Source organism: Heterodontus francisci, chromosome 11 (genome assembly GCF_036365525.1).
Source record: "Heterodontus francisci isolate sHetFra1 chromosome 11, sHetFra1.hap1, whole genome shotgun sequence".
NCBI lineage: Eukaryota > Metazoa > Chordata > Chondrichthyes > Heterodontiformes > Heterodontidae > Heterodontus > Heterodontus francisci.
Genome location: NC_090381.1, coordinates 116,188,244 through 116,214,353, shown reverse-complemented (window position 1 = coordinate 116,214,353; position 26,110 = coordinate 116,188,244). Strand labels below are relative to the sequence as shown.

The 26,110-nt window shown below is 45.2% G+C and overlaps 1 protein-coding gene across 1 annotated transcript in view; it reads left to right on the top strand.

Moving 5' to 3' along the window:
- abcf3 (ATP-binding cassette, sub-family F (GCN20), member 3) overlaps positions 1 to 20,745 on the top strand; it is a 158,704-nt gene extending 137,959 nt beyond the window's left edge. The window contains exons 14-21 of the mRNA XM_068042825.1: positions 990 to 1,066; positions 3,397 to 3,441; positions 12,079 to 12,211; positions 13,350 to 13,438; positions 15,967 to 16,058; positions 17,250 to 17,382; positions 18,436 to 18,523; positions 19,081 to 20,745. Coding sequence (XP_067898926.1) covers positions 990 to 1,066; positions 3,397 to 3,441; positions 12,079 to 12,211; positions 13,350 to 13,438; positions 15,967 to 16,058; positions 17,250 to 17,382; positions 18,436 to 18,523; positions 19,081 to 19,239 — 816 coding nt within the window. The 3' untranslated portion in view covers positions 19,240 to 20,745. The remainder of the gene's footprint in view (positions 1 to 989; positions 1,067 to 3,396; positions 3,442 to 12,078; positions 12,212 to 13,349; positions 13,439 to 15,966; positions 16,059 to 17,249; positions 17,383 to 18,435; positions 18,524 to 19,080) is intronic.
- Positions 20,746 to 26,110: the final 5,365 nt, after the last annotated feature.

Here is a 26,110-nt window from a genome sequence, read left to right as displayed (position 1 = left end):
CGCTTGAGATGGCTTGGCCATGTAAGCCGCACGGAAGATAGCAAGATCCCCAAGGACGCATTGTGCAGCGAGCTCGTCACTGGTATCAGACCCACCGGCTGCCCATGTCTCCGCTTTAAAGATGTCTGCAAACGCGACATGAAGTCCTGTGACATTGACCTCAAGTCATGGGAGTCAGTTGCCAGTGATCGCCAGAGCTGGTGGACAGCCATAAGGGCGGGGCTAAAGAGTGGCGAGTCGAAGAGACTTAGCTTTTGGTGGGAAAAAAGACAGAAGCGCAAGGAGAGAGCCAACTGTGTAACAATAGCCCCGGCAACCAATTTTATCTGCAGCGCCTGTGGAAGAGTCTGTCACATTAGAATTGGCCTTTATAGCCACTCCAGGCGCTGCTTCATAAACCACTGACCACCTCTCGACGCTTACCCATTGTCTCTCGAGACAAGGGGGCCAAAGAAGAAGAGAAGAACAGTAGTGGTGGGGGCAGATTTGTCACTGTATAACACTACTGTACATTACTGGTGGGTATAGATCTGTCACTGTATAACACTCAGGTATATCTAATTGAAGTGTTTACAAGAATAAAATGATTCGATAAAGTAGTTTGAGAAACTATTCCCTCTGCTGGTGAATCCAAGATAAAAAGAGGGCACGATCTTAATTAGACATAGGCCATTCATCAGGAAGCACTTTTCACACAAGTGGTAGTGGAAAGCTGGAATTCTCCCACATGTCAGTTCCTGGGGGTCAGTTGAAATTTTCAAGACTGAGATTGCTAGATTTTTGTTAGGAAAAGGTAGCAAGGGATATGGAGCAAAAGTGGGTAAATGGAGCTGAGGTACAGACCAGCCATAATCTATTTGAATGGTGGAATACACTCTTGGGGCTCCAGAGCTTACCTGCTCCTGTACTTGTGACGAACAGATCTTGAGAATATGTGAACCAAGAGTCAAACTTTTTTTCCTAAATGACCCATCTTTTGAACCTGTTAGGTGTTCATAGACAGATTCCGATACAATGCTAACAGAGCTTCACAAGTACAGAGCAAGCTGAAACTGCTGGAGAAACTGTAAGTATTGGATGCACACGATAATGAACCTTAGACTGTTTAAAAATAAGGTACCATGGCTGACTGACGAACCAGTCTTACTGTTCTTTGCAACCTGGAGGCAGTTGTTAAAATTACAATCTGGGGTGATGGTGGGTGCATGGGGGCCAGTGAGGGGCATATCTGTTCTCAAGGACTAGTTTGCAAAAGACTTAAGAGGATTTGCTGCTTTGATTCGTTCCTTCATTGTTGAAGCAGTTACAAAAGTTTAATGGATGAGAGGCTGAGTTTAACTAATACGTTGCCCGAATTTAACCACCATTTGTGTTGAAAGGCAATTAGCTTATATACTGGCATCTAAACAGCTTTCTGTCCAATTTATTTAGAAAAATTAAATACTGGCGATGTTTTAATATTGACTGTATCGCGCAGAGAGAGCAGAGCCTCAAAACCACACGCTCTCAATGCTTTACCAATCTGAAGCTGGTGTTGCAGAGCCAATGTGAAGCAGCCAGCATTTCTAGTAGCTTCTGACTGCCACTCAGTAAATCCAGAGGTTAGCAGAGTACCAGGCATCATTGGAGGCATAGTGCTGACCTTTATGTTGACATTGGCCTATCAGCAAGAGCTTTCCATGGTCCCTCTGAGGATATATATTCCATGTCAGTGACATCTGGCTGAATGAAGTGCTGTCTGTGCCTCTCCATTGAAGTAAGCCTTTAGCTCAGTAGTAGCCATCATGACTCGGAATCAGAAGATGCAGGGTACAAACCCTGAATTCTGATTGACATCAGTGGGATACTTACATTTGGTGGGTGAACTTCCCCCTCCCTCATTGCATGGTGTGGGGTGAAGGAGGTGAGGGGGAATCGTTGCCCGAACTGTAAATATTTCAACTAGGACTATGCCCCATGTAGCAGTATTCTTTACTCGCAGGGTAATTGTACTGGGCTGATCATTTCCTGCTCCACAGCTTGACACATTCTGACACCTCGCCAGCCGAAATATACTTGGGTCAAGTGAGTCTGTGGCAACAATGCTGGAAATTGCCAGCGGGGCATTTGCTGGAAATTGCCAGCGAGGCATTTACTGGAACTCATCCCATTTCTGTTAATGCACCAACCCGGGTACAATCTCAAAATCTTGGAACTTCCTCCCTAACAATACTGTGGGAGTACCTTCACCACATGACTACAGCAGTTCAAGGAGACAGCTCATCATCACCTTCACAAGGGCAGTTAGGGAGGAACAATAAATGCTGGCCTTGCTAGTGACGCCCGCATCCCAAGAATTAATTTTTAAAAAGTCAGAACTTAAACTTGAGTGTATTTCAGTGTCCTATTTGAATATTTCAGGGGTATAAAATGCTGATTTGTGTCAGTGTGTGACAAAACTCTGGTGAGGCCGCACCTGGAGTATTGCGTGCAGTTCTGGTCACCGCATTATAGGAAGGATGTGGAAACTTTGGAAAGGGTGCAGAGGAGATTTACTAGGATGTTGCCTGGTATGGAGGGAAGGTCTTACGAGGAAAGGCTGAGGGACTTGAGGTTGTTTTCGTTGGAGAGAAGGAGGAGGAGAGGTGACTTAATAGAGACATATAAGATAATCAGAGGGTTAGATAGGGTGGATAGTGAGCGTCTTTTTCCTCGGATGGTGATGGCAAACACGAGGGGACATAGCTTTAAGTTGAGGGGTGATAGATATAGGACAGATGTTAGAGGTAGTTTCTTTACTCAGAGAGTAGTAGGGGCGTGGAACACCCTGCCTGCAACAGTAGTAGACTCGCCAACTTTAAGGGCATTTAAGTGGTCATTGGATAGACATATGGATGAAAATGGAATAGTGTAGGTCAGATTGTTTCACAGGTCGGTGCAACATCGAGGGCCGAAGGGCCTGTACTGCGCTGTAATGTTCTAATATGAAACAAGCACCTAAAATACACAGGTGACCCAGATTCCCATTCCCTCTCGATTTTTTTTTTTAAATAATCTGTCTCTCCAAACTAAAGGAAAAGAATTTTTAAACCTTTAAGCACCTTTCACAAGGTTCAATGTTTAAAATGTGATTTTTAAAACTCAAGTTTTGCATTTTATTAACTTACAGAAATGCCATTTTTATATTCAGATTGAAATTACAAACTACTGTATCAGAGAGAAGGGCAAGTTATTGTTGTAGATGGAATCTCTGCCATTCCTAATCAAGGGATCCACCTTCACTGTTAACCTGCCTTTACTCTGAGACACTGACTAACCTGTGTATATTTCCAGATCTTCTATTTTTACATTTTGTACTCGAGTTATTTAATTGTTTTGCATGCATCTTGAATTTGTATCCATTGTTCCATTCCCCAGGCCAGAGCTGAAGCCTCTTGAAAAGGAGCTGGAGGTGACTATAAGGTTAGTGGAGTGCAATGAAATCATAGAACGATACAGCACAGAAGGAAGCCATTCAGCCCTTCATGTCTGTGCCAGTTCTTTTGAAAAAGCTATCCAATCATAAAGGTAAAAATTCATTCATTGGACAGGAATCAAATCCAGGCCTCCCAAGTGGCAGGCAAGAATTCTAACACACAACCACCAATGCCTACAGGACAACTGGCTGCAAACAGAAGTCTATGGTGTATCTTTGCAAACCATAAGATCAGACAAAGTCATTCCTAGGCTCAAATAATGTAGAAGAGAAAAGGTGGAATTTTATGCTTGCATGGAGGATATTGCTGCCCCTGGGAGTAACAACCCCAATTACAAGCTGGTCAGGACTTTATTTTGTGAGGAAATGTTAAGTATGTCAGGTTTGGCTTCTTTGGGAAATGTTTGCTAAATTAACGCCTCAAAGATTGATGAAATTGAACCAAACAAATTATTCCCTGTGGAGAAGGAAACAAATTCCAAGGACACGAGTGAAAAATGAGCCAGTTAGGTGTGAGACGGGAAGTCGGGGGGAGTTTTTTAAATCTGAAGGGAATTGAGTTACACAGTAACACAAGAACACAAGAAATAGGAGCAGAAGTAGACCATATGGCCCATTGAGCCTGCTCTGCCATTCAGTACAATCATGGCTGATCTTGGGCTTCAATTCCACTTTCCTGCCCACTCCCCATATCCCTTGATTGCCTGCGAGACCAAAAATCTATCTATCCCAGCCTTAAATGTATTCAGTGATGGAGTATCCACAACCCTCTGGAGCAGAGAATTCCAAAGATTCACAACCCTTTGAGTGAAGTAATTTCTTCTCATTTCAGTCCTGAATGATTGGCCCCTTATTCTGAGACTGTGTCCCCGTGTTCTAAATTCCCTGACTAGTGGGAGCAATCTCTCAGCTTCCACCCTATCAGAATCTTGTATTTCTCAATTAGATCGCCTGTCATTCTTCTAAACTCCAGAGAATATAGGCCCAATCTACTCAACCTCTCATCAGACAACTCCCTCATCCCAGGGACTAATTAAGTAAATCTTCGCTGCACCGCCTCCAGTGCAAGTATATCCTTTCTTAAATGTGGAGACCAAAACTGCACACAGTATTCCAGGTGTGGTCTCACCAAAGCCCTGTACAATTTCAGTTAGACTTCTTTATTCCGGTACTCCAGTCCGCTTGCAATAAAGGCCAATGTGCCATTTGCCTTCCTAATAGCCTGCTGCACCTGCATGTTAACTTTGTGCGTTCCTTGTACCCCCAAATCCCTCTGAACATTAATACTTAGCAGTTTCAAACCTTTTAAAAAATATTCTGCTTTTCTATTTTTATGACCAAAGTGAATAACTTCACACTTCCCTACATTATAATCCATTTACTATCTTTTTGCCCAGTCACTTAACGTGTCTGTATCTCTTTGCAGCCTGTCTACATCCTCCCCGCAGCTTACCTTTCCACGAGCTTTGTATCATCAGCAAACTTAGATACATTTCTCTCTGTCTCTTCATCCAAGTCATTAATATAGAATGTAAATAGCTGAGGCCCCAGCACTGACCCTTACGGCACCCCACTATTAACTGTCTGCCAACTTGAAAATGCCCTATTTATGCCCACTCTCTGCTTCCTGTCTGTTAACCAGTCCTCTAATATATTACCCCCAACACTATGAGCCCTTATCTTGCCTATTAATCTTTTATGTGGCGCCTTATCAAATGCCTTTTGAAAATCCAGGTAAACTACATCTACTGGTTCCCCTTTATCTACCCTAATAGTTACAATCCTCAAAAAATTAATAAATTTGTCAAAACAGGATCTCCCTTTAGTAAAACCATGCTGACTTGTTCTAATCATACTATGTTTCTCCAAGTGCAATGTTAAGACTTCTTTAATAATAGTTTCCAGCATCTTCCCAACGTCTGATGTCAGCTAACTGGCCTGTAGTTCCCCATTTTCTCTCTACTTCCTTTCTTGCAAAGTGGCATAACATTTGCCAATTTCCAATCTGACGGGACCATTCCTGAATCTGAGGAACTCTGGAAAATCATAGCCAGAGCATCCACTCTCTCAGAAGCTATCTCTTTCTTTTAGAACCCTAGGATGTAGGCCATCTGGTCCCAGGGATTTGTTAGATTTTTGTCCTCAAGTTTCTCCAATACTTTTTCTCAATAGATATCAATATCCTTAATTTCCTCACTCTTTTTAGCCCCTAGGTTACTGCCTATTTCTGGTATGGAACTTGTGTCTTCCACTGTGAAGGCAGGCACAAAATATTTGTTCAATGCCTCTGCCATTTCCTCATTCCCCAAGATGATTTCTCCGGTCTCTGCCTCTAAGGGACAGTCGTCTACTTTAGCTACTCTCTTCCTTTTTATGTACTTATAAAAGCTCTTACAATCTGTTTTATATTGCTGGCTAGTTTATTCTCATTGTATTTTTTCCCTTTTTATCAACTTTTTGGTGGCCCTTTGCTAGTTTCAAAAACATTCCCAATCCTCAGACTCGCTACTATTTTTTTGCAACATTGTGAGCCTCTTCTTTTAGTCTAATACTCTCCTTAATTTCCCGAGTGTGCCACAGATGAGTCTTTCTGGACGAGTTTTTGTTTTTGAACGGAATGTACTTTTGCTGAACCCTTTGAATTGTTTCTTTAAATGTTTCCCACTGTTCACTTACCGCCATACCTTCCAGTCTATTTATCCAATTAACCTTAGCCAGTTCTCCCCTCATATCTTCGTATTTGGCTTTGTTTAAGTTTTAAGGTTCTTGTCTGTGATTGAAATGTGTCATTTCAAACTTAACATGAAATTCAGTGGTGGTGTGATCTGTTTTCCAGTAGATCTTTTACTATGACATTGCTTATTAACCCTGTTTCAATATACAATACGAGATCTAAGATAGCTTTCTCCCTAGTCAGTTCTACAACATATTGCTCCGAGAAACTGTCACAAAAGCATTCTAAAAATTCATCTTCTCGACCACTGTTGCCAATTTGATTGTCCCAGTCTCTATGCAGATTAAAGTCCCCACAATTAATACGTTACCTTTTTTACATGCTCCAATAATCTCCCATTTGACGTTCTGTCCAATAATATAACTACTATTCAGGGGCCTGTAAACTACACCACCAGTGTTTTCTGATTCCTGCTATTTCTAATTTCCACCCAAACTGATTCTACTTCATGATCTTCTGAGGCCAGATCCTTGTCCTTATGCCATCCTTTACTATCAGGGCTACCCCTCCTCCTTTGCCATTTTGTCTGTCTGTCCGAAATATTGTGTACCCTGGAATATTCATTTCCCAACCTTGATCTCCATGTAACCATGTCTCGGTAATGGCAGTTAGATCTAGATCATTTACCTCTATTCATGCCACTAGTTCATCTATCTTATTTTTTACCTCTATTCCCTGCAATGATCTTATTTGCCAATGTACCATTTCTGTTAAACTCTCTGTCCCTTCCTGCCCCATTCTGTTGGGAGTTGCCCACATCACTATCCTGCTCCGATTCCCTGACCCCTCTCTTTGGATTTCTAAAATTTCCCTGTACCCAAACCCTCCATCCCCTCTGTTAGTTTAAAGTCCTGTCCATAGCCCTAGTTATGCGATGGGCCAGGGCATAGTATAAATGGGGTCGAGAGAGCTGGATGTGTTTCTGGTGAACTAAGTAATTGAGGGATATGGTGGGGTAGATGGGAATGTAGGATATGGTGAGAAGGTGGATAGGTGGGGTTTAAATCTGTTATAAAGGGGCAGGTTGGTAGGACTGAATGGCCTTTTCCTATACCAAAAAATCTAAATTTACAATGTGTGGTAGTGCAGTAAAGGAATGGCTTGTGCTGTGCTCAGTCCTAGTCAGGGGAGGGGCAAAATCATAGTGTGGGACATGGCGTATTATTCCCAAAGCTTGCAAAAAGTGGGGGCTGACAGAATAGGATGGAAGCATAGTGGTAAAAGTATGGGACTAGTAATCCAGAGGCCCGAACTAATGCTTTCGAGACATGAGTTCAAATCCCACCACGGCAGCTGGAGAATTTAAATTCAATTAATTAATTAAATCTGGAATAAAATGCGTGCCAAAAGCCCAGAGTCAGAGACTGGCAACAGACAGAGAGAGAGGGGGGGGCGGGGAGGGGAAAAATCGAAAAGTGACATCAGAGTGACTTCACAATCAACAGAGAGAGCAGGGAAGAAACTACCTGTTTGGTGAGTATCTGATAATCCCAACGTTTAAAATAGTAAAGTGATAAGCTTAATAAGATGTATATAAAAAAAGGGAAAATAAAATAAATAATTGAATAAAATAATTAAGTAGTTAATTAAAACACATTAAGCATGGCAGGACTGGTGATGTGTCACATCTGCAGCATGTGGGAGCTCCTGGATGCCAGTGTGATCCAGGGCAAACACGTCTGCAGTAAATGTTTGCGGCTCGAAGAGCTTCAGCTCAGAGTCATTAAACTGGAGTCTGAGCTGCAGACACTGCGTCACATCAGGGAGGGGGAAAGTTACCTGGACATTTTGTACCAGGAGGCGGTCACACCCCATAGGATAGGGTCTTTTGATCTGGTCAGGGACAGGAGAGTGTGGCTGCAGTTGAGGCAGGTCAGGGGACCCAGAGGGCAGGAGTGCAGGAGCCACAGCCTTTGCGATTGTCCAACTGGTTTGAGGTTTTTTCAGCTTGTTTGGATGAGAGTGGGGGCTGCAGGGTGGATGAGCAACCTGACCATGACACCATGGTACAGGAAGCCATTCAAGTAGAGGGAGAAAAAAAGAATGTAGTGGTAGTAGGGGACAGTATAGTTAGGGGAATTGACACTCTTCGCCGCCGCAAAGAGCGAGAGTCCAGATGGCTCTGTTGCCTGCCCTTTGCCAGGGTTCGGGACATCTGCGCAGGGCTGGAGAGGAACTTACAGTAGGATGGAGAGGATCCAGTCATCGTGGTCCACGTAGGTACCAACCACATAGGCAGGACAAGGAAAGAGGTTCTGCATTGTCAGTATGAGGAACTAGGTGTCAAATTAAGAAGCAGAACCTCAAAGGTAATAATCTCTGAATTATTACCTAAACCACGTGCAAATTGGCATAGGACAAATATGATTAGAGAAATTAATGCGTGGCAGAAAGACTGGTGTTGTAGAAGTGGGTTTCGGTTCGTGGGGCACTGGTACAGTACTGGGGAAACTGATGTCTGTACCGTTGGGACGGTGTACACCTGAAACGTGCTGGGGCCGGTATTCTAGTGAGCCACATAACGAGGGAAGTAGAGAGGGCTTGAAACTGAATAGTGGGGGCAGGAGATCAAATTTGGGAAGATATGGTAAATCAAGGAGCAGAGGCAAGGCAAGAGAGAAAGATATTAATATGGGAAATGATGAACAGACTGTGACAGGAAGGGACAGAATGTACAAATCTAAGAGTAACTCAACAGATAAAGCTGCAGGATTACATAAATTGGGACCTGAATATTGATGGATACATGGCATTTAGGAAGGATAGGAAGTTAGGAAAAGGTGGGGGGGTAGCTCTGTTAATTAATGATGGTATTAGTGCAATAGGGAGGGATGAACTAAGTTCAGGAGACCAGGGCGTAGAAGCAGTATGGGTAGAGATGAGAAATCATAAAGGCAAGAAGTCACTTGTGGGAGTGGTGTACAGGCCACCTAACATTAACCACACTGTAGGACGGGGTATAAAGGAAGAAATAATGGCAGCTTGTCAGAAAGGTACTGTGATAATTATGGGGGATTTTAACCTACATATAGACTGGAAAAATCAGATGGGCAGAGGTAGCCTAGATGAGGAGTACATAGAATGTTTTCGGGATAATTTCTTAGAACAATATGTTCTGGAGCCAACTAGAGAGCAGGCTATACTAGACCTGGTATTGTGCAACGAGATAGGATTAATTAATGACCTCATAGTTAAGTCATCCTTAGGTAGTAGCAATCATAATATGACTGAATTTTACATTCAGTTTGAGGGAGAGAAGAATAGGTCCAAGACTAGTGTTTTAAACTTAAATAAGGGCAATTATGAGGGCATGAAAGCAGAGCTAGCTAAAATGAACTGGCAAATCAGGTTGAGGGATAGGTCAATAGAGATGCAGTGGCAGACATTTAAGGGGATATTTCAGAATACACAAAATAGATACATTTCAACGAGAAAGAAAAATTCCAAGGGTGGGACCTGCCCTCCATGGTTAACTAAAACAGTTAAAGATAGTAACAAACTGAAAGGAAAAGCATATAATTGCGCAAAGATGGGAGGCAGGTCAGAAGATTGGACAGAATATAAAAACAGCAAAGAATGACTAAAAGATTGATGAGGAAGGTAAAATTAGAGTACAAGAGAAAGCTAGCTAGAAATATAAAGATAGATAGTAAGAGTTTCTATAGATATTTTAAAAAGAAAAGTTAACAAAGTGAGCGTTGGTCCTATAGAAAGTGAGTCTGGGGAATTAATAATGGATAATAAGGAGGTGGCAGATGAATTGAACAGATATTTTGCATCGGTCTTCACTATTGAGGATACAAGTAACATCCCAGTATTAGCTGTAAGTCAGGAAATGGAAGGGAAGGAGGAACTCAAGAAAATTACAATCACCAGGGAGGTGGTACTGAACAAATTGTTGGAGCTGCGGGCTGACAAGTCCCTGGGTCCTGATGGACTTCATCCTAGGGTGTTAAAAGAAGTGGCTAGTGAGATAGTTAATGCGTTTGTTTTAATTTTCCAAAATTCCCTAGATTCGGTGAAGGTTCCATTAGATTGGAAAATAGTGAATGTAACTCTTTTATTCAAAAAGCAGGAAACTACAGGCCAGTTAGCTTAACATCTGTCTTAGGGAAAATGTTAGAAGCTATTATTAAAGATGTTATAGCAGGGCATTTAGAAAAATTCAAGGTAATCAGACAGAGTCAACATGGTTTTGTGACAGGGAAATCCTGTTTAACCAATTTATTGGCGTTGTTTGAGGGAGTTATATGTGATGTGGATAAAGGGGAACAGGTGGATGCATTGTACTTATTTGATAAGATGCCACATCAAAGGTTATTGCAGAAAATAAAAGCTCATGGTGTAGGGGGTAACATATTGTCATGGATAGAAGATTGGTTAGCTCACAGGAAACAGAGTAGGCATAAATGGGTCATTTTCTGGTTGGCAAGATATAACGAGTGGTGCGCCACAAGGATCTGTGCTGGGACCTCAACTTTTTACAATTTATATAAATGGCTTAGATGAAGGGACCAAAGGTATGGTTGCTAAATTTGCTCATGACACAAAAATAGGTAGGAAAGTAAGTTGTGAAGAGGACATAAGGAGGCTACAAAGGGATGTAGATAGGTTAAGTGAGTGGGCAAAGATTTGGCAAATGGAGTATAATGTGGGAAAGTATGAAATTGTCCACTTTGGCAGGAAGAATAAAAAAGACGCATTTTATCTAAATGGTGAGAGATTGCAGAGCTCTGATATGCAGAGGGATCTGGGTGTCCTAGTGCATGAATCACAAAAGGTTAGTATGCAGGTACAGCACGTAGTTAGGAAAATTAATAGAATGTTATTGTTTATTGCAAGAGGAATTCGTTACAAAAGTAGGGAGGTTATGCTTCAGCTATACAGGGCATTGGTGAGACCACATCTGGAGTACTGTGTACAGTACTAGTCTCCTTATTTAAGGGAGGATGTAAATGTGTTGGAGGCAGTACAGAGAAGGTTTACTAGACTAATACCTGGAATGGGTGGACTGTCTTATGGAGAAAGGTTGGACAGGCTAGGCTTGTATCCGCTGGAATTTAGAAGAGTAAGAGGCAACCTGATTGAAACATATACGATTCTGAGGGGTCTTGACAGGGTGGATGTGGAAAGGATGTTTCCCCTTGCAGGAGAATCTAGAAGTAGGGGTCACTGTTTAAAAATAAGGGGTTGCCCATTTAAGGCAGAAATGAGGAGAAATCTTTTCTCTGAGGGTCGTGAGTCTTTGGAATTCTCTTCCTCAAAAGGTGGTGGAAGCAGAGACTTTGAATATTTTTAAGGGGCAGAGGTAGATAGATTCTTGATAAGCAAGAGGGTGGAAGGTTATTGGGGGTAGGTGGAAATGTGGAGTATTCAGTTCAGCCATGAACTTATTGAATAGCGGAGCAGGCTTGAGCGGGCGAGTGGCCTACTCCTAATTTGTATATATTCTCGTAGTCTCAGTAATGACCATGAAATGACTGGATTGTCGTAAAAATCCATCTGATTCACTAATATCCTTCGAGGAGGAAATCTGCCATCTTTACCCAGTCTGGCCACAAGACGACTCTAGATCCACTGCAATATGGTTGACTGTTCACTGCCCTCTGAAATGCTGGACCAGCCACTTAATTGTGTCAAACCACTACAGAAAAAAGCATTCTGGGTTTACCTACACCACATGTTATGCAGCAGTTCGAGAAGGTGGCACTCTACCACCTTCTCAAGAGCAATTAGCATTGGGCAATAAATGCTGGCCTTGCCAGCAATGCTCACAACATGGGAATGAATTTTTTTTTTAAATTTGACTGGCTATTTTTTCCATTGTTTCTAAAGCACTTTGCTTCAGCTTGTGTTTGTGATTTGACACTGTGCTTGTGTTCCTCCACAGGTTCCCTGATAATTTCGAGAAGCTGTCCCCTCCAATATTACAGATGACAGAAGTAGACTTTAACTACTCCCCTGATCATCGCATATTCATAAATCTCTCTGTATCAGCCGATCAGGACTCGCGGATTTGCATTGTACGTATATTTTTTCTTTTTTTTGTCTCTGTCATAAAATTTGCAATGTATTTTCTTGACCAAAGATAACATCTGTCAGATTCAATGTCCATTCTGCATCTGAAGCCAAGTGATTGTATTTCTCCTAACATGTTATAACAGAGTAGCTGTTAAAAACACATCTGGAAAAGCCAGGGTTTGATCCCCAGCCTTTACCAATTTAACTTTCAGCTGGGTGCAATGACTGGCCTCAGTTCGCCTGGGCTCAGGTGGCGAAAAAGCAGTCTGGGTTCCTGCTCCTGATTGCCCTGATGGGAGAGTGTGGGGAGGGGCAAGGGGGCGGGGGTGCAGTGATATTGGATAAGGATGTGATTCTTCCCATGGTCGAATAGGATTACTATCCAGAGATGGCCATTTAGGCAAGCTACCAGAGGATGACTGGCATTCATACGACAGCTACAGCAAGGGAGATGATTCTTTCAGGATGAGGATGAGGAGGAGAGCCCTCAAAGACTGTCTATGGGGAAGTGGGTGGAAGGATAGGTAGCAATGGGATTGCAGCTGGTAATGGAGCAGTGAATGTCTTTCAGGGCATTTGTTTGCTTCCTGCACTGTCACAGAGTTTTACAGCACAGAAACAGGCCCTTCGGCCCAACGTGCCTGCTCCGACCATTGAGCACCCGTCCAAACTAATCCCATTTCCCTGCACTTGGCCCGTAGCCTTGGATGTTATGGCGTTTCAAGTGTTCATCTAAATATTTCTTAAATGTTGTGAGTGTTCCTGCCTCTACCACCTCTTCAGGCAGTGTGTTCCAGCTTCCAACCACCTTCTGGGTGAAACAATTTCTCCTCAACTCCCCTCTAAACCTCCTGCCCCTTATCTTAAATCTAAGCCCCCTAGTTATTAACCTCTCCGCTAAGGAAAAAGTTTCTTCCTATGTATCCTTGGTCAATAGGCTTTGGACAGAGTGGTTCCAGTGAATGCATGTTTGTGCACAGTGTATTGAAAGGTCCCCAGAGGCTGTGTATGTTTTACATGCTTCAGTAAACTTGCCTTAAATGGATACTTGGGCCTCCTTCCCTCCAGACTGCTCTGGTTATTAACTGTAAAACCTGTGCTTGCTGTTGTCAATCTCTGATCGAAGTCTTCTGTCGACAGGTTGGAGAGAATGGTGCTGGTAAAACAACATTGTTAAGGATACTGCTTGGGGACCTGACACCAGTTCAGGGTATCAGACACGCACACAGGTACCGTCTCTGATAACATCGTAGACATCATCTCCCAGTCATAAAAGGGATTTAAAGGAGAACCCTGGGATAGCTACAATGCTCAAACCATACCAATTTAATCGACCTTGACAATGCTTGCACTCAAAGAATCACAGAGCCCATCATGCCTGTGCTGGCTCTTTGACAGAGCTATCCAATTAGTTCCACACTCTCTGCCTCACCTCCCATAGCCCTGCAATTTTTTTTTCCTTTTCAAGTATTCATCCCATTCCTTTTTGAATGTTACTATTGAATCTGGCAGTGCATTCCAGATCATAATTCGCTGCGTAAAAAATAAATTCTGCGCACCTCCCCTCTCATCCTTTTGCCAATTACCTTAAAACTGTGTTCTCTGCTTACCAACTCACCCGCCAGTGGTAACAGTCTCTCCCTATTTACTGTACCAAAGCCCCTCATAATTTTGCACACTCCACAACCTTCCCTGCTCTTAAGGAAATTGATCCCAGCTTATACAGTGTCTTATCGCATCTCCCAAACATCTCAAAATTGCTTGATATATAAAAAATTACTTTGTTTGATGTGCTTTAACTTGCTATGTAGGCAATCATGACAGCCATGTGTGCAGTGGGCCACTGAGAGAGACCCCAGTCACAGCCAGTCTAGTGTTAAAAATCAGCTGAAAGGCTACCATTTAGGACTTAAAGGTGGGGGTTGAGCTGCATGAACCAGGAGGGTCCCCATCTTGTGCTGAGTTAGCACATTGCCACAGCACCTCTGGGCCAGTCACGAAGGAATTTTTAATAAAGACTGTCACTTGCAATCACTGGCTTTTGTGGTGTCCGCAAAAATAACTGGATTGTGCAAGTCTGTGGATGTTAGTTGAAGGCAGGATGCAGCATGAGCTCATCCAAAACTGCTGCCTGTATGCCATCACCCCTGTGCTCGCTAACCTACATTGGTTCCTGGTCCAACAAAGCTTCAATTTTAAGGCTCTCATCCTTGTTTCCAAATCCCTCCATGCCCTCGCTCTTCCCTATCTCTTTAACCTCCTCCAGCTCTACAGCACTCTGAGATTTCTGCGCTCCTCCAATTCTGGCCTCTTGTGCATTTCCAATTTTAATTGCACCACTATTAGCCATGCATTGAGCTATCTAGACCCTAAGCTGTAGAATTCCCTCCCTAAACCTCTCCGCTCTCTATCTCTCTTTATTTCTTAAGACGCTGCTTAAAACCTAGCTCATTGACCAAGCCTCTGGTCACTTGTCCTAATATTTCCTTATGTGTCAAATTTTGTTTGATAATTGCTTCTGTGAAGTGCCTTGGACATTTTACTACATTAAAGGTGCTGCATTTAAGGATGGACAATAAATGCTGGCCTTGCCAGCAATGTCCACATCCTGTGAATGAATGAAAAATGCAAATTGTTGTTGCCTTCTGCACGTGCACAGTGATCACATGGGCAGGCACTGGTGAGGTGGGAGTGTTGGAGACAGAGGTGTCTGTGTTTACCCAAGTCTCGGAATTGCATAGAGACAGCATCAGAACCTCAGTACACTAGTAATGGCACTGATGGGAACCCAGTGTGCTCGCGCCCCAGGGTCACTGCCATGCTCCTTTGAGAGACTGCATGGGTGGCGCTACACACCCATTCACACAGAGATGGCAAACGTCCTGCTAACATTGAGGCATATCCTTCCTCAACCATGGCGCAGCAGAGTGGAAGGAGAGGTGGTAGCTTGAGGGAGTAACACATCATCAAGAAAAAAAGATGTGTGTTGATGCAATAAACTGGGTCAACAAGCAAGATCCTTGGTTATAGATTCACATTTGACCAGTGTTGGCTATCCTCCACATACCATGGATCAGAAATCTGTGCGACTGGGATAAGAGAGATTGTTTCCCACTAACCATGCCCTGTTGGACATTATCCAAGGTCCTGCCTCTCCCTCCCCCCTTCCGCCTCTCCCTCCCCCCCGCCCCTCACGCTCACTCTACCCTGTGCCCACCACATGCCTCTCCCACCCTACCACCCCCCAGCCGACCCAACCGTGTTCCTCTGGCTGTTCCCACCCTTCCTTTGTCTTTGTTTTCTATCTGTTTTCTGCAGTCATGTTTGAAAGATTTGTTCTGGTTCATGTTCATTGTCATTGCTCTCCTACTTTGGCAACACAGTGTTAGAGTGCAGCCTTTCATTACATAATAATCCAAGTGAAATCACAGCATACAACAGTCAGCAAAATTAATGATTTCAAATTGGTGCCAGTGCTATACTATATTGTCTGTTTAACAGAACTATATTTCCATGTGTCTGCTGGCTATCTCAGTCAAAATGGTCTTGTTATGTCTGTGTTACTGAAGAAGCAGTGTTTGAACCAAGGCAATGGCTGTTAGCAAATTGCTGTTGCGTGCAGTGCTGCCAGGAGGAATGGATGAGTTAGTGGAATCAAAGCGTACTACAAGCAACTGCATCGGGACAAGAGGAAGAGTAATGACTATTCTGTCTGTCGCTGCACCCTCCTCATTTCTTTTTCGGTTTCTCTGGACAGGAATTTAAAAATTGGCTATTTTTGTCAGCACCATGTGGACCAGTTGGAAATGAACGTCAGCTCGGTAGAACTCTTGGCATCAAAATTTCCAGGTAAGGAGCACCAAGAATTAGTGTTGCAGTAAGGGTCGACCACATTGCCAAACTTTATTTTCTATAAAACCTTAACTGAATACAAAGGCTAATTGCGAAATCCTGGATTAAGGACTTGCTTTTACTCAAAGCCAGGACTCTCATGGACGTCTCTGCTATTAGCTGTCACTTGGTTCCCATGTTAGTTTCAGGAGGTCCCAAAACAGATTACGTCGAATTGCACAGGAAATACAGAACAGAAACAGGCTGTTCAGCCCAGCAGTCCATGCCGGCATTTATGCTCCCCTCGAAAGGCCTGCTCGTGTCTGCAAATGAAACCCGGCCCGAGGCCTTTGACTTTTTCCCACGCCCGACCCGACCCAACCGTCGGAATATAATCAACTTTATTGAAGAGGTCGTGCACTACCTTGGATGGAATCGCTCACTACAGACTAGTGCGGAGTCCAAATGCACGTTTCCCACCTTGATGTCCTGGCTGTCACTGTGTCTGACCCGGCCTGACCCGACCCGCCCCGAGTCCAAATGCCAGACCTGGAAGAGCGACCTGAACCTGACACCTGTCGTTGGTCCCGGTCGGGTTCAGGTCGGGTAGCCATGCTCTACTGCACTTGAGCTTCCTCCCATCCTCATTTCCCCCTGTCAGCATATCCTTCTGTTCTTTTCTCCCTCATGTTTATCCAGCTTCTCCTTAAATACATCTAGGCTATTCTGTGCAACTACTTGTAGTAGTGAGTTCTACGTTCTCACTGCTCTCTGGGTAAAGAAGTTTCTTCTGGATTTCCAGTTGGATTTTTTGGTGACTGTCTTATATTTAAGGCCTCTAATTTTTCCTCTTCCCCACAAGCACCTTCTCTGTGTCCACCTATCAAAACCTTCCATGTTTCTTGCCACCCCCCCGCACCGTTTCTCACCACCACCCCTCCCCCGCCATTTCGTGCCACCCCTCTCCTGCCATTTTGCACCATTTCCCCCCCTCCCCCCACCCTGAATCCACGTCCTGCCTGCATGTGCTGAGGTGTGAGGCCTCAGTGGAGTAGGTGCATGCCGTGATCCTGAGATTGTGTTTGGCTTCTGGTTGCACCCTGGTGTTCTGAACGCTGACCGGGGTGTTACAGTATCACAGGACTGGATGAATACTAAGTCATGTGACAGCCTTGTCTAACAGGTTGTTTTTGTCTCCTGTGTTCACAGGGAGGCCAGAGGAGGAGTACCGGCACCAGTTAGGTGGATATGGGATATCAGGAGACCTGGCCATCCGACCAGTCGCCAGTTTGTCAGGAGGACAGAAGAGCAGAGTGGCGTTTGCACAGATGACGATGGCCCGGTAACCAAGAATCTATACGAGCATACGAATTAGGAGTAGGTCACCCGGCCCTTCGAGCCTGCTCCGGCATTCAATAAGTTCATGGCTGAACTGATTACTCCACATTTCCACCTACCCCTGATAACCTTCCACCCATGTCTTTTTTGTCCGATGTTTATTGTCGGTTCACATTCTTCACCCTGTCTCTTGCTGCAAAATAAACATCGACTCCAGATCTACATGGGAAGTTAGCCACTCCTCTCCCATTCGCTGTTTCTCTTCTTTCCTCCTGAAGGCGCCGATTCTTTGCAGGGTTTCCTGTGGCACCAGTTGCCTGGGTCACTTCCCCATCATTCACACATGAGCAGGGATGGTGTGCCCCCCCCAGCCTTCTGCCATCTTTCTCACACGTGCTTGTACTCTGTCAGCTCCTCTCCCACCTCAGTTGCCCTGCCCTGTTGCCCCAATCTACCCCTCCCACCACCCTGGTTTAGCAGCTTCGGATGAGCCTTTTGTTTCTCTTCTGTCCCTATTTGTCTCCTGAAGGCTTTGATTTTAGCTGGGACTCAGGCACTCTCTGGTATTGCTTCACCATGGATGTTATTCAGTGAGTACTGGCAGGCTATTTCCCAGCCAATCCTGGTCCTGTCCTCCACGATGGGCACGCTCGCTCACTTCCACTGGAAGAAGGAGAAGGAGCCCTAGTTTTTCATTTTTTCTCTCTCTCCCTTGAAGGTATAGACTGTTGTAACCTCTCTACCACCCTCAACTGACATCAGCTTATTGAGCCCAGACTGGAATCTTCCTGACCCAGAATCATATAAATGTTCAGCCCATTGCACCTGCACTGACCCTTGATCTCTCCATTCTCCCTGCTCTTTCCTCATATCCTTTTTCACTTTTTCTTGTGTGTCTCAGCTGCTGACTGAACTGTGGGAGAATCCTAACTCTGGATAAATCGGCAGTGTTTCCACTCATTATCCTATGCAGGATTCTTGTTTTATCGATCATTCATGAGGGTCATTATTTCAGTCACTTTCTCTGAAGTATGTAGTGTTTGTTTTTAAATTCCAGCCCCAACTTTTATATACTGGATGAACCTACAAACCACCTGGACATGGAGACCATTGAGGCACTGGGAAATGCATTACAGAAGTTTAAGGTAAAAATGTTTGCAGGGGCTGTTTCCAAAAACATCAAGACTTTACCTAAGCAACTTACTAAGTCAGCATTAACACTCAAACGTAAATCATAAAGACTTTCATTTGTATAGCACTTTTCATGACCTTCACAGCCAATTAAGTATTTTTGAAGTGTAGTCACCATTGTAACATAGGAAACATGGCAGTCAATTTGCACACAACAATCTCCCACAGACAGCAATATGATAATGACCAGATAATCTGTTTTTCTGGTGGTGTTGAATAAATATTGGCCAGGGCATTGGGTATAAACCCTCTGTTCTTCTTTGAAATAGTGCCATGGGATCTTTTACATCCACCTGTGAGGGCAGACGGGGCCTTGGTTTAACATTTCATCCGAATGACGGCAACTCTGATAATGCAGCACTCCCTCAGTACTGGCAATGGGAGTATCAGCCTGGATTATGGGCACTGGAGCTTGAACCCCCACAACTTGAGCCAGAGTACATGTGCATTGTTCTTTACAAACCTGTAATTGAAGTTGCTGTTGCTGCAGTAATGCTGTGTTCCGTGACAGGGTGGAGTGATTCTGGTATCTCACGACGAGCGGCTAATCCGTATGGTGTGTAAGGAGCTGTGGGTGTGCGGCTGCGGCACTGTGAAGCGAGTGGATGGCGGCTTCGACGAGTACAAGGACGTTCTCCAGGAACAGTTCCGCAAGGAGGGATTTCTATGAGACCGCGCCCTTCAGCCTGACCCCTCTGTGAGCCAGGCTGTGAGGACTGCCTGCGACTGACTTGCTGCTTTCATTGGGCAAGGCTGTGAATATTGCACCTCCCATTTCTTCACTTTAAGGAACTGATCTCGCTTGGTTCCCCAGATTAGAGACCAGAGATTTGTTTACACTATTCCAGCCTTGGAACTTTTATTACTATTTGTGAATCTATAAATTAGTACATCTATAAATTAAACAAGCAGTTCCTCCCCACCCCCACACCTCCTCTGATAACTAAGTGTAGCTGATACGATCAGTTGGAAACTTTCTGCAATGATGGTAGTTCAATGCAATAACCCATTGCTAATGTAATAAGCCTAATAAATATTTGTCCCTCTACTCACTTTCAGAAGTGCAGTCCCTATCAATGAAGTTTGTGGACTCAAATTTGAAATCCAGCGTGATGTAAGGGAACATTTCTGTTTGCAGACAGATTGAACATCATGTGTTCAGTGCGGGACCTGGTCCATATTTGTTGGCGAGTGGTGCCCCCCCACCCCACCCCGTATAGTCAACCCTCCGTCCAACTCTCATTCACTGCCACTTTCTCATTGCTCGGTGCAGACTGGGTCAGTTCTGGAAACCTCCCCAAAACCTACAGCTGAGGTAATGCCAAACCAAATTTTAGCCGACAAGGGAAGTCAGTTTGAAGGCTGAAAAACAGAGTCTTTGTGTTCTGTTGCTTTGAGATGTGCCCAGATTGCTTTATATCACCAGGCTACTGAATGGACTTTCTCTTAAACTGAGTGACATCAACAAATCATTTGACTACCATAAATATTTTCAAAAAGTGATTTTAGTTGGTGTATTTTATAAACAATGATTCACCAGATTTACCATTCACCCATCCCCACTATTCATCACCAAATAGTTTCTAAGAGCAAAACACTGCGGATGCTGGAATTCTGAAATGAGAACAGAAAGTGTTGGAACTACTCAGCAGGTCTGGCAGCAGCTGTGTGGAGAGAAACAGAGTTAACGTTTCAGGTCGGTGACACTTCATCAGACCTGGCTAAAGTTAGAAATGTAACAGTCTTTGAGCAAGTGAAAGGGGGAGAGAGGGAAGAAGGACAGACTGATAGGACAGAGTGGGGGGAGAGTTTAAATGACAGAGATGTCATGGAACAGAATGAAAATGGTGCTAAATAGTTGTAGCGAAAGACAAAGCATGAGTCCAGAGAGAGCGCTAATGGCAGAATAATGAGCGGCTCTGTACGGAAGAAAAAATCATGAAAAAATAAGTTTAAGACTAGCACATGGTGAAAAAAAATTTTTTAAATGAAAATATATATAAAAAAATTAATAAACTAAAATAATGGGGCTCATGGTCTGAAATTATTGAACTCAATCTTCAGTCCAGAAGGCTGTAGCGTGCCTAATCCGAAAATGAGGTGCTGTTCCTCGAGCTTGCGTTGATTTTTTTCTTGATTCATTCATAGGATGTGGGTGTTACTGGCTAGGCCAGCATTTGTTGCCCATCCCTAATTGCCCTTGAGAAGATGGTGGTGAGCTGCCTTGAACCGCTGCAGTCCATGTGAGGTAGGTACACCCACAGTGCTGTTAGGAAGGGAGTTCCAGGATTTTGACCCAGCGACAGTGAAGGAACAGCGACATAGTTCCAAGTCAGGATGGTGTGTGACTTGGAGGGGAACTTGCAGGTGGTGGTGTTCCCATGCATTTGCTGCCCTTGTCCTTCTAGTTGGTAGAGGTCGCGGGTTTGGAAGGTGCTGTCTAAGGAGCCTTGGTGCGTTGCTGCAGTGCATCTTGTAGATGGTACACACTGCTGCCACTGTGCGTCGGTGGTGGAGGGAGTGAATGTTGTGGATGAGGTACCAATCAAGCGGGCTGCTTTGTCCTGGATAGTGTCGAGCTTCTTGAGTGTTGTTGGAGCTGCACCCATCCAAGCAAGTGGAGAGTATTCCATCACACTCCTGACTTGTGCCTTGTAGATGGTGGACAGGCTTTGGGGAGTCAGGAGATGAGATACTCGCTGCAGGATTCCTCGTCTCTGACCTGCTTTTGTAGCCATGGTATTTATATTTCTACTCCAGTTCAGTTTCTGGTCAATAGTAGCCCCTAGGATGTTGAGAGTGGGGGATTCAGCGATGGTAATGTCATTGAATGTAAAGGGGAGATGGTTAGATTCTCTCTTGTTGGAGATGGTCATTGCCTGGCACTTGTGTGGCGCAAATGTTACTTGCCACTTATCAGCCCAAGCCTGGATATTGTCCAGGTCTTGCTGCATTTCTGCACGGACTGCTTCAGTATCTGAGGAGTCGCGAATGGTCCTGAACATTGTGCAATCATCAGCGAACATCCCCACTTCTGACCTTATGATTGAAGGAAGGTCATTGATGAAGCAGCTGAAGATGGTTGGACCTAGGACACTACCCTGAGGAACTCCTGCAGTGATGTCCTGGAGCTCAGATGATTGACCTCCAACAACCAAAACCATCTTCCTTTGCGTTAGGTATGACTCCAACCAACAGAGAGTTTTCCCCCAATTCCTATTGACTTCAGTTTTGCTCGGGCTCCTTGATGCCATACTTAGTCAAATGCTGCCTTGATGTCAAGGGTAGTCACTCTCACCTCACCTCTTGAGTTCAGTTCTTTTATCCATGTTTGGACCAAGGCTGTACTGAGGTCAGGAGCTGAGTGGCCCTGGCGGAACCCATCCATCAACTGAGCATCACTGAGCAGGTTATTGCTAAGCAAGTGCTGCTTTATGGCACTGTTGAAGACACCTTCCATCACTTTACTGATGATTGAGAGTAGGCAAGGCTACTGGCCAAGTGCTGGAAAATGGGATTAGAATAGTTGGGTGCTTGATGGCCGGCACAGACACGATGGGCTGAAGGACCTGTTTCTGTGCTGTATAACTCTACAACTCTAAGACTGATAGGGCGGTAATTGGCCGGGTTGGACTTGTCCTGCTTTTTGAGTACAGGTCATACCTGGACAATTTTCCACATTGCCGGGTAGATGCCAGTGTTGCAGCTGTACTAGAACAGCTTAGCTCGGGGCGCGACAATGTCTGGAGCACAGGTCTTCAATATTATTGCCGGAATATTGTCAGGGCCCATAGCCTTTGCAATATCCAGTGCCTTCAGTCATTCCTTGATATCACGCGGAGTGAATCGACTTGGTTGAAGTCTGGCATCTGTGATGCTGGAGACTTCAGGAGGAGGCCGAGATGGATCATCAACTCAGCTCTTCTGGCTGAAGATTATTGCAAATACTTCAGCCTTATCTTTCGCGCTGATGTGCTGGGCTCCCCCATCATTGAGGATGGGGATATTTGTGGAGCCACCTCCTCCAGTTAGTTGTTCAATTGTCCAACACCATTCACAACTGGATGTGGCAGGACTGCAGAGCTTAGATCTGATCCGTTGGTTGTGGGATTGCTTAGCTCTGTGTATTGCATGCTGCTTACGCGGTTTGGCATGCAAATAGTCCTCTGTTGTAGCTTCACCAGGTTGACATCTCATTTTGAGCTATGCCTGGTGCTGCTCCTGGCATGCCCTCCTGCACTCTTCATTAAACCAGGGTTGGTCTCCTGGCTTGATGGTAATGGTAGAGTGGGGGACATGCTGGGCCATGAGGTCACAGATTGTGGTTGAGTACAATTCTGCTGCTGCTGATGGCCCACAGTGCCTCGTGGATGCCCAGTTTTGCATTGCTAGATCTGTTTGAAATCTATCCCATTTAGCAAAGTGATAGTGCCACATAACACATTGAAGTCCCCCACCCAGTGTACATTCTGCGCCCTTGCCACCCTCAGCGCTTCCTCCAAGTGGTGTTCAACATGGAGAAGTACTGATTCATCAGCTGAGTTAGGGCGTAGGTGGTAATCAGCAGGAGGTTACATTGCCCATGTTTGACCTGATGCCATGAGACTTCATGGGATCTGGAGCCGATGTTGAGGACTCCCTCCCTACTGTATACCACTATGCCGCCACCTCTGCTGGGTCTGTCCTGCTAGTGGGACAGGACATACCCAGGGATAGTGATGGCAAATGGAACACTGCAGCAGGCCGAGGACAGAAATGCGGGCATGGGAACAATGTGGTGAATTAAAATCTAAAGCAACCGGAAGCTCGGAGTCATGCTTGTGGACCGAGCGGAGGTGTTCTGCAAAGCGGTCACCAAATCTGTGCTTGGTCTTCCCAATGTAGAGGCGACTGCATTGTGAGCAGCGAATTCAGTATACTAAATTGAAAGAAGTACAAGTAAATCGCTGCTTCTCCTGGAAGGAGTGTTTGGGGCCTTGGTTGGTGAGGAGAGAGGGGGTAGAAGGGCAGGTATTACACCTCCTGTGATTGCATGGGAAGGTGCCGTGGGAAGGGGACAAGGTCTTGGGAGTGATGGAGGAGTGGACCAGGGTGTCGTGGAGGGAATGATCCCTTCAGAATGCTGACTGGAGGGGAAGGGACGATGTGTTTGGTAGTGGCATCACGCTGGAGGTGTTAGAAATGGCGAAGGATGATCCTTTAGATGTGGAGGCTGGTGGGGTGGAAAGTGAGGACAATGGGAACCCTGTTACGGTTCTGGGAGGGAGGGGAAGAGGTGAGGGCAGAAGTGCAGGAAATAGGTCGGACACGGTTGAGGGCCCTGTCAACTACAGTGGGGGGAAATCCTTGGTTGAGCAGAAGGGAAGACATGTCAGAGGTGCTGTTCTGGAAGGTTGCATCATCAGAATAGATGGGTCGGAGATGGCGAAACTGGAAGAATGAAATGGAATTCTTATAGAAGGCAGGGTGTGAGGAAGTGTAGTCGAGGCAGCTGTGGGAGTCGAGGAAGGGAAGGGAAGTGTTGGAGATGGACCATGTGAAGGTGAGAGAAGAGTTGAAATTGGAAGTAAAGTTGATGAAATTTTCCAGTTCAGGGTGAGAGCAGGAAACAGCACTGATATAATCAGCAATGTACTGGAAAAAGAGTTGGGGAAGGGGGCCTGAGTAGGACTGGAACAAGGAATGTTCGACCTACCCCACAAAAAGACAGGCATAACTAGGACCCATGCAGGTGCCCATAGCAGCACCTTTGGAGGAAGTGAACAACTTGTTCAATGTGAGGATAAGCTCAGCCGGGCGGAGGAGGGTGGTGATAGATATGGACTGGTTGGGCCTCTGTTCAAAGAAGAAGCGGAGAGCCCTCAGACTGTCCTGTTGGGTGATGGAAGAATAGAGAGATTGGACATCCACAGTGAAGAGGAGGCAGTTAGGGCTAGTAAACTGGAAACTCAAAATGACGTAGGGCATCAGAAGAGTCACGGATGTAGGTAGGAAGAGAATGGACAAGGGGAGAAAAAAATAAAATCAAGATAGGAGGAAATAACTTCAGTGCGGCAGGAACAGGCTGAAACGATGGGTCTACCGGGACATTGCAATCCTGTTTGTGGATTTTGAGAATAAGATAGAAGTGGGCTGTTCAGGATACCAGGACTGAGATGGGAAGTTGTAGGGGGAAGTTCTCCAGGGGAGATGAGGTCAGTGACAGTCCTGGAGACAGTGGCTTGATGTTCGGTGGTGGGGTCATGTTCCAGGGGGGAGTAGGAAGAAGTATCTGACAGCTGATGCTTAGCCTCTGCAGGGAAGAGGTTGGTGCACCAGACAGCAACAGCGCCACCCTTGTTACACAGGTTTGATCACAAGCTCGGGGTGAGACGTGAGAGAACGGAGTGCAGCAAGTTCAGCGGGAGAGAGGTTAGAGTGAGTGAGTGAGGGGGGCAGAGAAATTAAGACGGCTGATGTCACGCTGAAAGTTTCCAATGAAAAGGTCAAGAGCGGGTAAGAGGCCACAGGGAGGGGTCCAGGTGGAGGGAGAGTACTGGATGCAGGTGAATGTGTCTGCTGGTCGGGGGGAGGACTCCTGGCCAAAGAAGTGAGTCCGGAGACGAAGGCGATAGAAGAAAAGCTCAACATCATGTCGAGTGTGAAATTCACCGAGGTGGGGGCGTAAGGGGATAAAACAGAGTTGTTTTAGCACAGATTGTTCAGCGTCAGAGAGGGGAAGCTGAGAGGGTATTGTGAATTTTTTTTCATGGGATGGGGGCATCGCGGGCTAGGCCAGCATTTTATTGCCCATCCCTAATTGCCCTTGAGAAGGTGGTGGTGAGCTGCCTTCTTGAACCGCTACAGTCCATGTGGGGTAGGTACACCCACAGTGCTGTTAGGAAGGGAGTTCCAGGATTTCGACCCAGAGACAGTGAAGGAACCGTGATATAGTTCCAAGTCAGGACGGTGTGTGACCTGGAGGGGAACTTGCAGGTGGTGGTGCTCCCATGCATTTGCTGCCCTTGTCCTTCTAGTTGGTAGAGGTCGCGGGTTTGGAATGTGCAGTGCATCTTGTAGATGGTACACACTGCTGCCACTGTGCGTCAGTGGTGGAGGGTGTGGATGGGGTGCCAATCAAGCAGGCTGCTTTGTCCTGGATGCTCTCGAGCTTCTTGAGTGTTAGAGCTGCACCCATCCAGGTAAGCGAAGAGTATTCCATCACACTCCTGACTTATGCCTTGTAGATGGTGGACAGGCTTTGGGGAGTCAGGAGATGAGTCACTCGCTGCAGGATTCCTAGCCTCTGACCTGCTCTTGTAGCCACTGTATTTATATGGCTACTCCAGTTCAGTTTTTTGTTAATGCGTTGGATAAGGCAAAGGATGAAATGAAACTGGAGCAGGGCAGCTTTGTGAGAGGGTGAGTCGGTGTTGCTGGAGAGAGAGGTCGAGTGTGTACATGTGCCGGTGCATGGCATTGAGTGTGAATCTCAGGATACGGCAAGAACAGCAGTCCGAGGAATGTTGTATGTCTCAGAGATACCTGTAATCCTTGGTAGA